The sequence below is a fragment of the Artemia franciscana genome, chromosome 11 (genome assembly GCF_032884065.1).
Source record: "Artemia franciscana chromosome 11, ASM3288406v1, whole genome shotgun sequence".
NCBI lineage: Eukaryota > Metazoa > Arthropoda > Branchiopoda > Anostraca > Artemiidae > Artemia > Artemia franciscana.
Genome location: NC_088873.1, coordinates 33,345,550 through 33,358,089, shown reverse-complemented (window position 1 = coordinate 33,358,089; position 12,540 = coordinate 33,345,550). Strand labels below are relative to the sequence as shown.

At 35.8% G+C, this 12,540-nt stretch overlaps 1 protein-coding gene across 1 annotated transcript; it reads right to left on the bottom strand.

Moving 5' to 3' along the window:
- Window positions 1-2,290: 2,290 nt before the first annotated feature.
- On the bottom strand, window positions 2,291-10,349 carry LOC136033118 (uncharacterized). The gene is made up of 2 exons (XM_065713749.1): window positions 9,580-10,349; window positions 2,291-5,486 (listed from the first exon to the last, which is right to left on the bottom strand). The coding sequence occupies exons 1-2, from the start codon at window positions 9,736-9,738 to the stop codon at window positions 3,510-3,512; spliced, it is 2,136 nt and encodes a 711-aa protein (XP_065569821.1). The 5' UTR covers window positions 9,739-10,349; the 3' UTR covers window positions 2,291-3,509.
- Window positions 10,350-12,540: the final 2,191 nt, after the last annotated feature.

Sequence of the window (12,540 nt, the reverse complement as noted above, 5' to 3'; positions counted from 1 at the left end):
CTGAACTGGCGTTTTCCAACTTTTCATTTAGGCACCAATTCAGAGAGTAACATGCGTTCTAAAACCTTACTTAAAGTTCCCACACTGTAATGGGGCAATAACTAGTGCACAAATTCAGGTTTTCCCCCTTTTTTCAAAGTGTTCTTAACAACATCGCAACAAAATAATTTAGTTACAGCTCCCGAATCAATACACATCTGGAGGAGCACAGTGATGTGCTCTAGGAGTAGTGAAGATGCAATGCGAAAGTGTTTGCTAACAACTCCATCAATACCAGGCACTTTTGACACATTCTGATACTCTCTTGCTCACTGCCTCTCGTAATTTCAATCAAAAATATGTTGCTCTTCAGTTTCGGCTTTGAATCGTTGTAACTATCGTTTTAACTAGTATTCTAACCTCACATTTCTTTGTTCATTTTTGTATATTGTTACTTCAGACATTTATTGAATACCCTTTACTACTGCTGCTCGAATTAATCCTGTTACATTTTTTGGTCTAGTTTGTCCATTTTCACTCGTGAATTTACAATTTTCTGGCCGTCCTCTTTATCTTGTCTCATTTGTTATTCCAATTTGTTGATTTTGGGCAATTGTTTATTTGCATTTTCGTCCTCTAGCTATTATAGAGCCGCTTTAAACACATTTGTTCTTCCCTTCGAATTTTGACTTGCTCTGATCTTCTTTTTGCAAGTCTTGTAACCGCACATTTCTTTGTTCTGCACTTTTGTTTTTGAATCGTTGTTATTTTCGCTGTCACTTATCTAATAATTGAATAATTGTATGCTCTTCTTTTTTTTGTCAACTCTTTGTTATTTGCTATTTTTGCAATAAATAATTATTAAGGTTTTTTCCTCTAGTTATTATGAAACTGTCGAAACTTTTCTTTCGTAAATAGGCTCACTATGCTTGACATTTTATGCTTAGCTATGTTTCTTGTGAAGTTCTGTATGTTTAGTTGATACCAGTGCTGCAACAAGTACTCCAATTTTTTACTTAAGTATCAAGTATTAAGTACTCATTGTTTTTTTACTTAAGTATCAAGTAATAAGTACTCTTCCAATTCTTACTTAAGTATCAAGTATCAAGTACATACCAAAATTTTACTTAAAGTATCAAGTACTTACTCTAGTATGACATAGCTATATATATATATATATATATATATATATATATATATATATATATATATATATATATATATATATATATATATATATATATATATATATATATATATATATATATATATATATATATATATATATATATATATATATATATATATATATATATATATATATATATATATATATATATATATATATATATATATATATATCAAGCCCATGCTACCTTTTTGTTAAAGCCATTCTGAAGGCTTCTTAGCCCTTTCCCTTGCCTACAACATGTCCCCCCCCGCCATTCATCTCCTGAAAATCTTAACCGAGGAACCAGACTTTCAATTTTGTCGTTTTTAACCATTTTCTTCGTTTGGCAACACACCCAACAAAGTTCAAAAATAATCTGAACCGATTTTCAACACAACGGCTTGAAATACAAAAGACTGTCAAAACAATTAAGTGTAGCCAAAAAAACTTCTGGTGATTAGTGTTCAGTCAAATCTGGCGTATTTGAAGAAATACAGGGTTATTTTGAAACGTTTGGGAGTGGTTGAAAAAATCGGGAAAATAGAAAAACAAACTTAGGATTGGCTTTAAAACAGATAAAAGGTAATAACGTAGTCCATTCTTCAATAAGCGAAAACCTTAGCAAAAAAAAACACAAATTTAAAAGTAAGGAGTCAATTGAATCAGTTGCAGACTTTTTTAATTAGAGAAATCAAAGCTCAATAAAAAAGAGCAGTGAAAGTTCACACTTTCGGCAACTAGCTGAAGGTCACTGGCTGTCAGCGTGCTGAAAGAAAAGAACAGTACGAAAATGAAGTCTTGATTCATATGACTTCAGCTTTGCTGTACATATCGAAAACGTGATTAAAAGTGCAAATGCTAGTCTACTGACTTTAAACGGTATGCTTAGGTTCAGTGCGAACACAGAGAGTATCAAGTATGCATACATAAAGTACGTCCGCCCCATTCTGGAATATACTTGCCCTGTTTGGGCGCCTTCAGCACTTAGAACAGTGTATCTTTGTCAGGAGCTTAAATTGGTTCAGAAGTGAGTGGTATCGATCATCTTGGGCCGCCGTGACATCCCGTACGAAAAGGTTCTGAAAGTGCTTGGACTGTCGTGACTCCAAAATCGGTATGAAACACTAATAATGAGTTTTGGAAAGTTCTTGCTTTCTAAATCTTAGAACCGTGACATTCTACTTGATCAACCTCTACCATCAAGAACGAGAAAGCAAATAAGTTAGCTCCCGTTAAAGCAAGAACAAACTGATATGATAATTCTTTCGTCCTGGTTTTCGTCGATATGTACAATAAGAGTCAATGTTTATAGTTTGATTTATATTGACAAGTGTAGCTTAATTTTGAATATGTTTTAAAGAAACGCAAATCATCGGTAGCTGTCAAGTTTTGCTATTGAACCTGCCTACTACTACTACTATTTCGGTGACATTTATCACCCTCGGCGCCTTTGCAAGGAAACTGCCTCAAGTTTTCAAGTTACATTTCAGACGCGCAATGAAAATGTATGGCATCTACTTCCTACATGTCTGGTTTTCAATCAAGCAAGCCGCATGCTGCGTAGTCAATTCAGATGGTCAGTAAAACTCTCTACAAACGTATATTGGTAAATCACTGGCCTGCAGCAAGCCCGCTGATTCAGACGCATTCCATACGGTTTGTCAAACTGCAGAAGTTGCAACTTATCTATTTCTAGGAGTAGTTTTCACACTACGAAGTGGCAAAAGCCATGAAATTAAATCGAAAATCTCCCGAGAAAAAAAGAATAAAAAAGTAGTCCTTCTCTGGGGATGGAATATTCGGTTGAAGGTTGGCTTCAGTATGGCTCATTTTGGAAAAGGATTATTTCTAGGCTTTGGGCAAGCCCTGGGTAGAATTAAAAGTCATGAAATTATGAGACCCAGACTAAAAAATCTTACAGCTTCGCTACAGCTTTTCAATTCTGAAAAAGGGATATTTTTTGCTTCTGATTTTCCAGATTATGGGTAAACTGTATGTAAGATAATAAGCCTTATTCTAGAAATTGGGAATCTACTGACTGAATCTTTTCTGACTAAGACAGTCTAATTTTATTGACACATCTCAGGTAATCCCCTGTTTTCTAGTAGTGCCAAGTCTTTATTGAAAGCCGGCATACAGATATTTCTTTAGTACATGTATCTGTTTTTCAGAAACTAAACACAACCCCGTGGTTAATACTTGAGCCGAGCGAATCAGGAGCTCTTCTTCAAGTTTAACCCCACCTATTTGTATAAACGAACGTAAGAGGTCAATACCACAATAGCCCCTCTGTCAACTGAGAAATCTTTAACACTGAAAAATTTTAATGCAGAAGGAATAAAAAGTTGGCACATAACATTTAAATTTTTAGGCTCCTATTAGCTTTGAGAAGAACCAGGCTTTCGAACCTGTGATCTGCCAAGGAGCTACGCCTTGGACAGAGAATCACTCTCCCCTTCGAAAAAAGACGCTCCACTGGCGCTGATGTAGGTGGTATGCAGTTGAACTTCCGAAAAACCAACTCCACCATAGGATAGTGTCTCAAAACTGACACATCTTGTCTAGAGTCACTTAGATAACGCAAGACTTCAACTCTTGTTGTTTTCATTTCATCCGACTGAATGGTGGCTTCCTCTTCGTCAGACATTTCAAAGAAATTCTGTGGAGATCTCAGTAACTCAGATCCAACTATGTCTTTGCTGGTACTCTGTTTACTTCCTAATGCCTTTGCCTCGTTCACAAGCATTCTCACAACAGTCTCCTTGTCTTCATCTCTTACAAATTTATCTTTAAAATAGGGATGAGAACTGGTGGCCAGGTGGTAGTCAGCATAAAGAGATGGAGGTCCACAGAGGAATGGAAACCTTTGCTTAAGTCCTTCTAACAGGGTCCCAGCCAGTGCCTTTGTATACTTGACAGATAGCTGGAGCTTTTGCAGCTTTCTTTCCAGTGACCGAACAGTAGGGAAAATTATCCCGAAAAAAGCTTTGTCTTCTACCTGGAGCATGTCAAGGGCTATTGCTATAGGTTCCAGTACAGAGACATATACGATTAGAAAGTCTATCTCATTTTGCTTAAATCTTGGTTTCTTTAGTACGTCGCAAACCGTGGTCAGTTTTCCAGCTTGTTGGCATTCAAGAATTCTTTTCAGTGCATCATATTCAGAGTTCCATCTTGTAGCATTAGGGCGTATCAACTTTTTCTCAAAAACATCCATGACAAGATCGTTATTCTTTGAGCTGTGGCTTAATGAATTCCACACTGACTGACACTTTGCTCTGACGTTTAACAGTGCTCTCCTGAAGTTAAGGTCTTTTTCTAAGGCGTGCTTTGCATCAGTTGTTGCCAACAGGTTCAGCGTGTGGCTGCAACAGCGAAAATGCTGTGGCAAATACATCTCCAGCTCGTACTCAGACCCTTCACCTGGAAACTTATGAACATGGTCACTGTTGTCACTCAAAGTTTCCGTTCCTGGTTTATTGTCAGAAGCTAAAGCGTGATTCACACTGCCACTATCTTCACATACAAGAGAAAAAGTTGTGGTAGCAGATTCACTTATGTTGACTGATGGTGACACTAAACCGACACGTCCATAAGTATCAAAAATTTCGTGCAAATCAGTTGTCTCGATATTATCTGGCTCTCCCTCTTGAAAATCAATGTCTGTATCCGAGTCACCTTCTTCAATCTGTGGCTCAATGGTAAGCTTTGCATTTTGTTTGAATGCTTTTACAAAATTTGATGCATTGTCCGTCACAATAGCTCTCACTTTTTCTAAATTGGTGTCCAAACCGTACTCTCGAAAAATGCTGAAGATCATTTCAGTTATTCTGTCAAACGTATGTGAACCTTTAAATCTTCTAACAGCAAGAATCATTGGCAAAAAACGATTGTTACCATCTAAGACATGAGCAGTAACACCCATGAAACTCCGGTTGCTGCTAGACCAGATATCGCAAGTCATTGTGACGTAATCGGTTTTCTCCAAAATCTCAGTAATTCTTTTCTTTGTATCGAACAGCGATTGGTCGATCTTTTTTGCTAACGTCTCTCTAGACATTATTGGGCCAACATACGGATTGAGACCTAAAATCATGCTTTTGAAAGCTTCACTATTCACAGTGCTTAATGGTCGCATATCTGTCACAACATAGTCCATGATCAACTGGTTAGCTTGTTCTTTCGTGGATCTTAGCTTCTTTCCAAAGAATTCCCCTTTTACAGTTTCATTTTCAGTTTCATCAGATACATTTTCCCGAATTTCATTTTGTTTTCGCTTCCCTGATTTTCTTGAATTTGTAGCTATAAACTCAGTGTATGCGGTGGGATGACCAGCCTGAAAATAAAAGATTCTATAGAGCAAGAACAACAGGTCTGGTGAATTCTAGCGGGACCCAATGCGGTGGTATTGTGTCAAATTCATTCCTGCAAATTCAGTTATTCAGACGAATCTGATTTCAGATTCGTCACTCCATCCATAAGTTATAGGCCCTAGTAAATTGAAGGTAAAGTCAACTTTCTTAAAACTTGAGACCGCCGCCCTCGCCCTGTCTGAAATAGGGTTTGTGATATCAGAATTCGGTATAATCCTAATCTTAGGCATCTTTGGTCTAGCTTTCATTTGGATCCGTTGCTCCATTTGCAAGTTATACTAAATTAAACAAAAACCTCAATTTTTCAGAACTTAAAAACCACTCACCCTCGTTTTATTTGCGCTAGGGTTTTCATCTCAAAACTTGATGCGTCTCATGGTTTTGGGCATCTTTGGTTCAATTTTCATTGATATCCATCATTCTATTCGCAAGTTGCACTGAATTAAATGAAAAACTCAACTTTTTTTTAGCACTTAAAGCCCCCTACCCCTCGCCCTAATTAAGCTAGGGTCTTCATCTCCAAGTACCATGTGTCTTATGGTATTTGGCATTTTGGCTTATCTTTCATTGAGATCCATTACTTCATTCGCTAGTTAAACTGAGTTAAACGAAAAATAACTTTTTTACCACTTAAAGCCCCCTCCCTCTCCTCCTATTTAAGCTAGGGTCTTCATCTTCAAACTTAATGTGTCTTATGGTCTTGGGCACCTATAGTTCAATTTTAATCCAAATCCAACTGGCGGTTCTCTTGATTTCGCTATAATCGATTGCCCAGACAGACGGACAGACGGATCCCAAAAACCTATCTTGATGGATTTTTTCCACCATCCAAAAGTTGACAAGATGACAAAAATTAAACACTAATGGACTACAGTATTTAGGCAACATTTAGCACAAAACAAGGGATTTTAGCTCACTGACGACCAGTGAACTGTGAAATAATAAAAAAAAATATTATATAACTTTTAAATAAAATTAAACTGAGTGATAATCATACTATAATTTTTCTGTCATAAACAATTACCTTATTTCACATCCAAAAATAGGACATGGAGCTATATGTGAGTTTACTCTAAATCCAGAGGCAGACTTTGGCAGTTCAGACATAATGAGGATTGATTTTATCTTAAATTTTTGTCCACAAAATCTCTTATGAGTCAAAGCTTTATTTGAACACCACCAATTCCCCATTAAGAAGTCATTATCAGATTTTTTTTTAGAAGGAAGAAGCTGAATCTTAGATATAAATAAAGATTGGATCACTGTATCATAAACACTGTATCATGAAGAAGAGTGTGAAAAAAATGTTTTATGACACAAATACCATCTGTCTGAATGCAATATTTTCAGTGTGAATCATCAGGAAATCTGCATAAACTGTTGGTGCAATTTGATAAGTTTTTACTCATAACAAGAGCTAATAGCTCATATGGCACTTGTGACGAGGCGAGAAGAGCTAAGAGCCAAGAGCTCATATGGTATGAGCTCCAGCAAAATTCTAAGAACCAATAGATTGATTTAAAAGGAAAATCAGAGGCTAAACCTCGGTCAGGATTTAAAATAAGAGCTCTGAGTCATGATATACTTCTAAATATCAAATTTATTAAGATCCGATCACCCACTCATAAGTTATAAATACCTAATTTTTTCTAATTTTTCCTCTACCTTTAGCCCCCCAGATAGTCGAATCTGGCAAAACGACTTTATCAAGTCAATTTGTGCAGCTCCCTGACACGCCTACCAATTTTCATCGTCCTAGCACGTCCAGAAGCACCAAACTCGCCAATTACTGAACCCCTCCCCCCAACTCCCCCAGAGAGAGCAAATCTGGTATGATTACGTCAATCACATATCAAGGACATTTGCTTATTCTAACCACCAAGCTTCATCCTGATTCCTCCACTCCAAGTGTTTTCCAAGATTTCCCCCTCGAACTCCCCGCAATGTAAAAAGATCTGTTCGGGATTTAAAATAAGAGCTCTGAGACATGAATTCCTTCGAAATCACCTATTCGATCACCTATTCGTAAGATAAAAATACCCCAATTTTCATGTTTTCCAAGAATTCCGGTTTCCCCCTCCAACTCCCCCCAATGTCACAGAATCTGGTCGGAATTTGAAATTTGAGCTTTAAAGCTTAAGATCCTTCTAAATATCAAATTTCATTAAGATCTGGTCACCCTTTCGTAAGTTATAAATACCTAAATTTTGAAAATTACCCCCCCCCCCCAAAAAAAAATTCCACCAAAGAGAGCAGATCCGGTCCGGTTATGTCAGTCATGTATCTTAGACAGGATTTTTTTCTTCCCATCCAGTTTCATCCTGATCTCTCGGCTTTAAGTATTTTCTAAGATTTCTGGTCCCCCCCCAACTGCCTCACCCCTATGACGCTGGATCAGGTTGAGATTTAAGGTAAGACATCTGAGTTACGAGGTTCTTCTAAATATGAAGTTTCATGAAGATCCGATCACTCCTTCGTATGCTAAAAATATATCATTTTTTAATTTTTCAGAATTAACCCCCCCCCCCAATAGAGCGGATCCGTTCCAATTATGTAAATCACGTATCTAAAACTTCTGCTTATTTTTCTTGCCAAGTTTCATCCCGATCCCTCCAATCTAAGCGTTTTCCATGATTTTAGGTTCCCCCACCCCAAACTCCCCCCAATGTCACCAAATCCGGTCGGGATTTAAAATGAGAGCTCTGAGACACAACATCATTCTAAATATCAAATTTCATTGATATCCGATCACCCGTTTGTAAGTTATAAATACCTCATTTTTTCTAATTTTTCAGAATTAACCCCCCCCCCCCAACTACCCCAAAAAGAGCGGATCCATTCTGGTTATGTCAATCATGTATCTAGGACTTGTGCGTATTTTTCCCACCAGTTTTCATCCCAATCCCTCCACTCTAAGTGTTTTCCTAGATTTTAGATTCCCCCTCCCAACTCCCCCCCCAATGTCACCAGATCCGGTCGGGATTTAAAATAACAGCTTCGAGACACGATATCCTTCCAAACATCAACTTTCATTAAGATTTGATCAACCGTTCGTAAGTTAAAAATACTTCTATTTTTCTATTTTTCTGAATTAACAGGCCCCCTACTCCCCCCCAGATGGTCAATACTGGAAAAAGACTATTTCTAATTTAATTTGTTCTGGTCCCTGAAACGCTTGCCAAATTTCATTGTCTTAGCTTACCTGGAAGTGCCTAAAGTAGCAAAACCAGGACCGACAGACAGACAGACTGACCAACTTTGCAATTGCTATATGTCACTTGGTTAACAAGTGCCACAAAAAAGGCATCGAGTGGTATGTTCATTTTATTGGTAAGTCATTTACATGAAATGTCATATTTTTTTTGAAAATTTGTCATTTTTAAGAGCTCAAAAAGCGCTTCAGTTTGAATTTATGGTAGAAGCAATTATTATATTCGTAAAGAGCATAAAAAAGGCATAGTGTGGTATGTTCACTTTATTGGTAAGTCAGTTAGGGTAAGACAACTGGTACTGGGACACTTTGATCACTCTGCCTATTCTGGGACAGAAGCTTTGATTGGATTACAACATGTCCAATACTGGGACAAAAGAATTAATCTTGGACACCCAATGTATACATTTTTCTGGGTTGCTTCCAAAAAACCTGTTGTCTTTTGTCCCAGTATTGGACATGTTGCAATCCAACCAAAGATTCTCTCCCAGAATAGGCAGAGTGATTTAAGTGTCCCAGTACTGGTCATCTTACCCTATATGAACTGCCATAAATTTACCACAAGCCTACTTTACGTATTTTTAGTTTTGTTGGAGGGGGATTTTAGAAAGCAAAAAAATGGATGCGCTTCTGTAATAATGACAAAGAAACAAAATGAGAATCTTGCTATGTGCAGTAATACACACTTTAGAGCACTTGGAACGAAAGTTGACATTTACCAATGGGCCATCAGTCCCTGGAGTGATGGAGTGGCCCATTAATTGATGGAATAAGGCTAAGTATGACACTAAAGAAAAAAGACACATGACATAAATACAAATAGGCAGCAAATAGGAGTTATTTACCTTCAAATGCTTGTGGAAGTTGGTCGTTGCATGTACGTGTCCCTTTACAGTTTTGTTGGGGCAAAACTTGCAGGATGCATTCACAGACCCGTCTTGGTCAATTTCCCTCTTCACAGTAAAGTACCTCCCTTGGAGTATAAATGGAACCTGTTTGGCCATGCTGACTTTTCAGTTAGTTTGAGATTAAAGACGCTTATAACATAAAAGGTCCTGCTTCTTCTTTAAACATGCTGTCGGGAATTCGGTTTATTCACCACCATCTGTTCTCAGCAACTTGTTACGGTTTTTAATAATAGATGTCTCTATTACGCAATGTTTTTTGTACATTGCCAAAGCACTCACACACAAAAGTATTTGAAAAGTATTTGAAAAACAAGTACATTAAAAGTATCTTAAGTAATAAGTATTTCGTAATCTTACTTAAATATCAAGTAATAAGTACACCCTAGAGTTTTTACTTAAGTACAAGTACAAGTATTGGAAAATTTTACTTAAGTAGTACTTCAAGTAAAAGTACTTCAAGTAAGTGACAGCACTGGTTGATACAAAAAACGATACAACCACTCCTGTGGTGAAAATTATGTGTCTTATCTTTCAAAATTTGCCAATATAAATAATTTCACTGTCATTATTTATTTCCCAATTTAAGCTCTTAATGAACTTTTTTTCTAATTCATGATCCATCTAGATTTTTTAGGCTCGAAAATTTAATTTAAACTTGTGAAATTTAGTGCACTTTTATATTTTTTTCTGAGTTTTGTGCCACAGTTTATTGGCGTCAAAGATTACGACTGATTCGTTGTGATTCTTGATGTTGCTTGTCTTCTAAAGGCATATTACTTTGTTGTTAGCTTTCATTTTAGACTGATTCTGATTTTTTCTTGCTCGCTACCGCCCGTCTTTTAATCACAAATATTTTGCTCTTCCATTTCTGTTTTAAATCATTGTAACTGTCGTTTTAGCCAGTATTCTTACCACACATAAATTTGTTCTTTTTGTATTTTTCTATTTCAGATATTATTTTAATGCCCTTTAATCCAGCTACTCGAATTAATTTGTCTAAAACTAAAACTACATGACCCCAAGAAAGAAAAACACTAATCTAATCTTAGTTTCAAACGAAGAAAAAAAAAGAAAATGGAGAAAAATATTACACAACGAATGATCACCGGCTACGAAATTTCTAATCTCCTAATTCTTAAAAAAAAAACAATAACAAGGTTTTTTAACCTACTTATTACTCACTATTAACTTCAAATTAAAAGGAAAGCCAAGACCTACTTCAGATAAACACAAAGACACAAACATTCTCTGGGTATAATTTAAAGGACATTTAAATAGAAGATGGCTCCAAGTTTCAGAAATTTGGCAACAATGGCAGAAGCTTGAAGGAACTTTACCAATTCTATACAGTAAACTATTAAGACGATAATGGCCGGTAATAAATTGTGTCAACTTGTATTTTGGCTCAAAAGAAGAAGCAGCAGTTAAATCAGGTGTACTTGAAAAGAAACAGCTTGGCCAATTGCTAATTGAGCTTTGAAAATCACTATACTAGATTTCATATAGCTTAAATTTAAGAAACTGACGGTTTAAAATAAGATTATTATCAAAAATACTTTGTCCAAACAATTCAGAAAGAACTTCATCTGTTAACATACTTTGAAGAGATGATCTTTGAACCAAAGGGAAAGAAGGTGGAGTAAACATCGGCCAATATTGAGCGCAGTCTTTGTGAGCATATCTTAATGTGGTCAGTTAAAAAGCTCTAATATGAATAGGTAACGTACTAGAAATTGCTGTTATTACTTCTGACTGTGCGCTACGAAAAGATTTGAAAATTGCCAACATCGAAATTCTTTGAGCTGATTTTAAATTTTTAGAATATGATTTTTCTTAAGAGCAGCAATCCAAACTTGAACAGCATTTAAGACTACTTTCCACAATCGACTTATACAATTTCCTCAATGCAAAAGGTTAAAGGCGTCAGGCTGTTTTTGTCGCACATAAGAGACGATCTGAGCATTGTTTAGCTAAATTAATTCTACCAACAACCTGGTCTGTCCACAATAATTCTCTATCCAAAATAACGCCCAAATATTTAACTTTTTCTTTCACTTCAATTATATCACCACCGAATCTTAGAGTTATTTTTGACATTTATGATTATTAATAAATAAAAAAGCTTCAATTTTATTTTTATCCAATTCAAGTTTATTTTTAACAGCCCAGTGCTTAAACTTTGTAAACGCTTTCTGAGCTATGTTTTCCAGTTGGCTAATACTTTCTGAACTTATTATCACACAAATATCATCTGCGAAAGCTTGTATAATACAATTTTTATCAATTTTCTCATTCGAAAAAAATCATTAATGTTAATTAACCATAACAATGGAGATAAAATCAATCCGGAGGACAGAATTTTTCCATAGCCCTTGAAACTTCACTTTGGTATATTACTACACGGTCATTAAAATAACTTTGAACTAATTTTATCAAATTTCCCGGACATTCTTTTTCTATCAATTTGTTAAATATTTTAGGATGCCAAGCATTTTCAAAATCCCTTTTATGTCAAAAACACATAAGGTAAATTTCTTTTTTAACTTGTTATTGTAAACAATAGTAACAACATTGTCTACTGCATCAACTGTACTTTTCCCCTTACAAAATTCAAACTGCAAAGAAGAAATCCAATTCTTTCAGAACTTAAATTATTCAATTTCTGCATTTTACTTTTTCAAACACATTATCGAAATTTGAAAGTAAACTAAAAGGGTGACAAGAGCGGGGACTCGTATTATTTTTCTTTCCTTTTATCAAAATAGTTATCACATTAGCGTTTTTCTATTCCCTAGGAAAATAACACAAGTTTAAACATGCATTTATGATTACTATAAAATCGGTGTTATTAGATTAATATTCTTTTAAACAAGATTTAAGATTCTATCTCGACCTGGA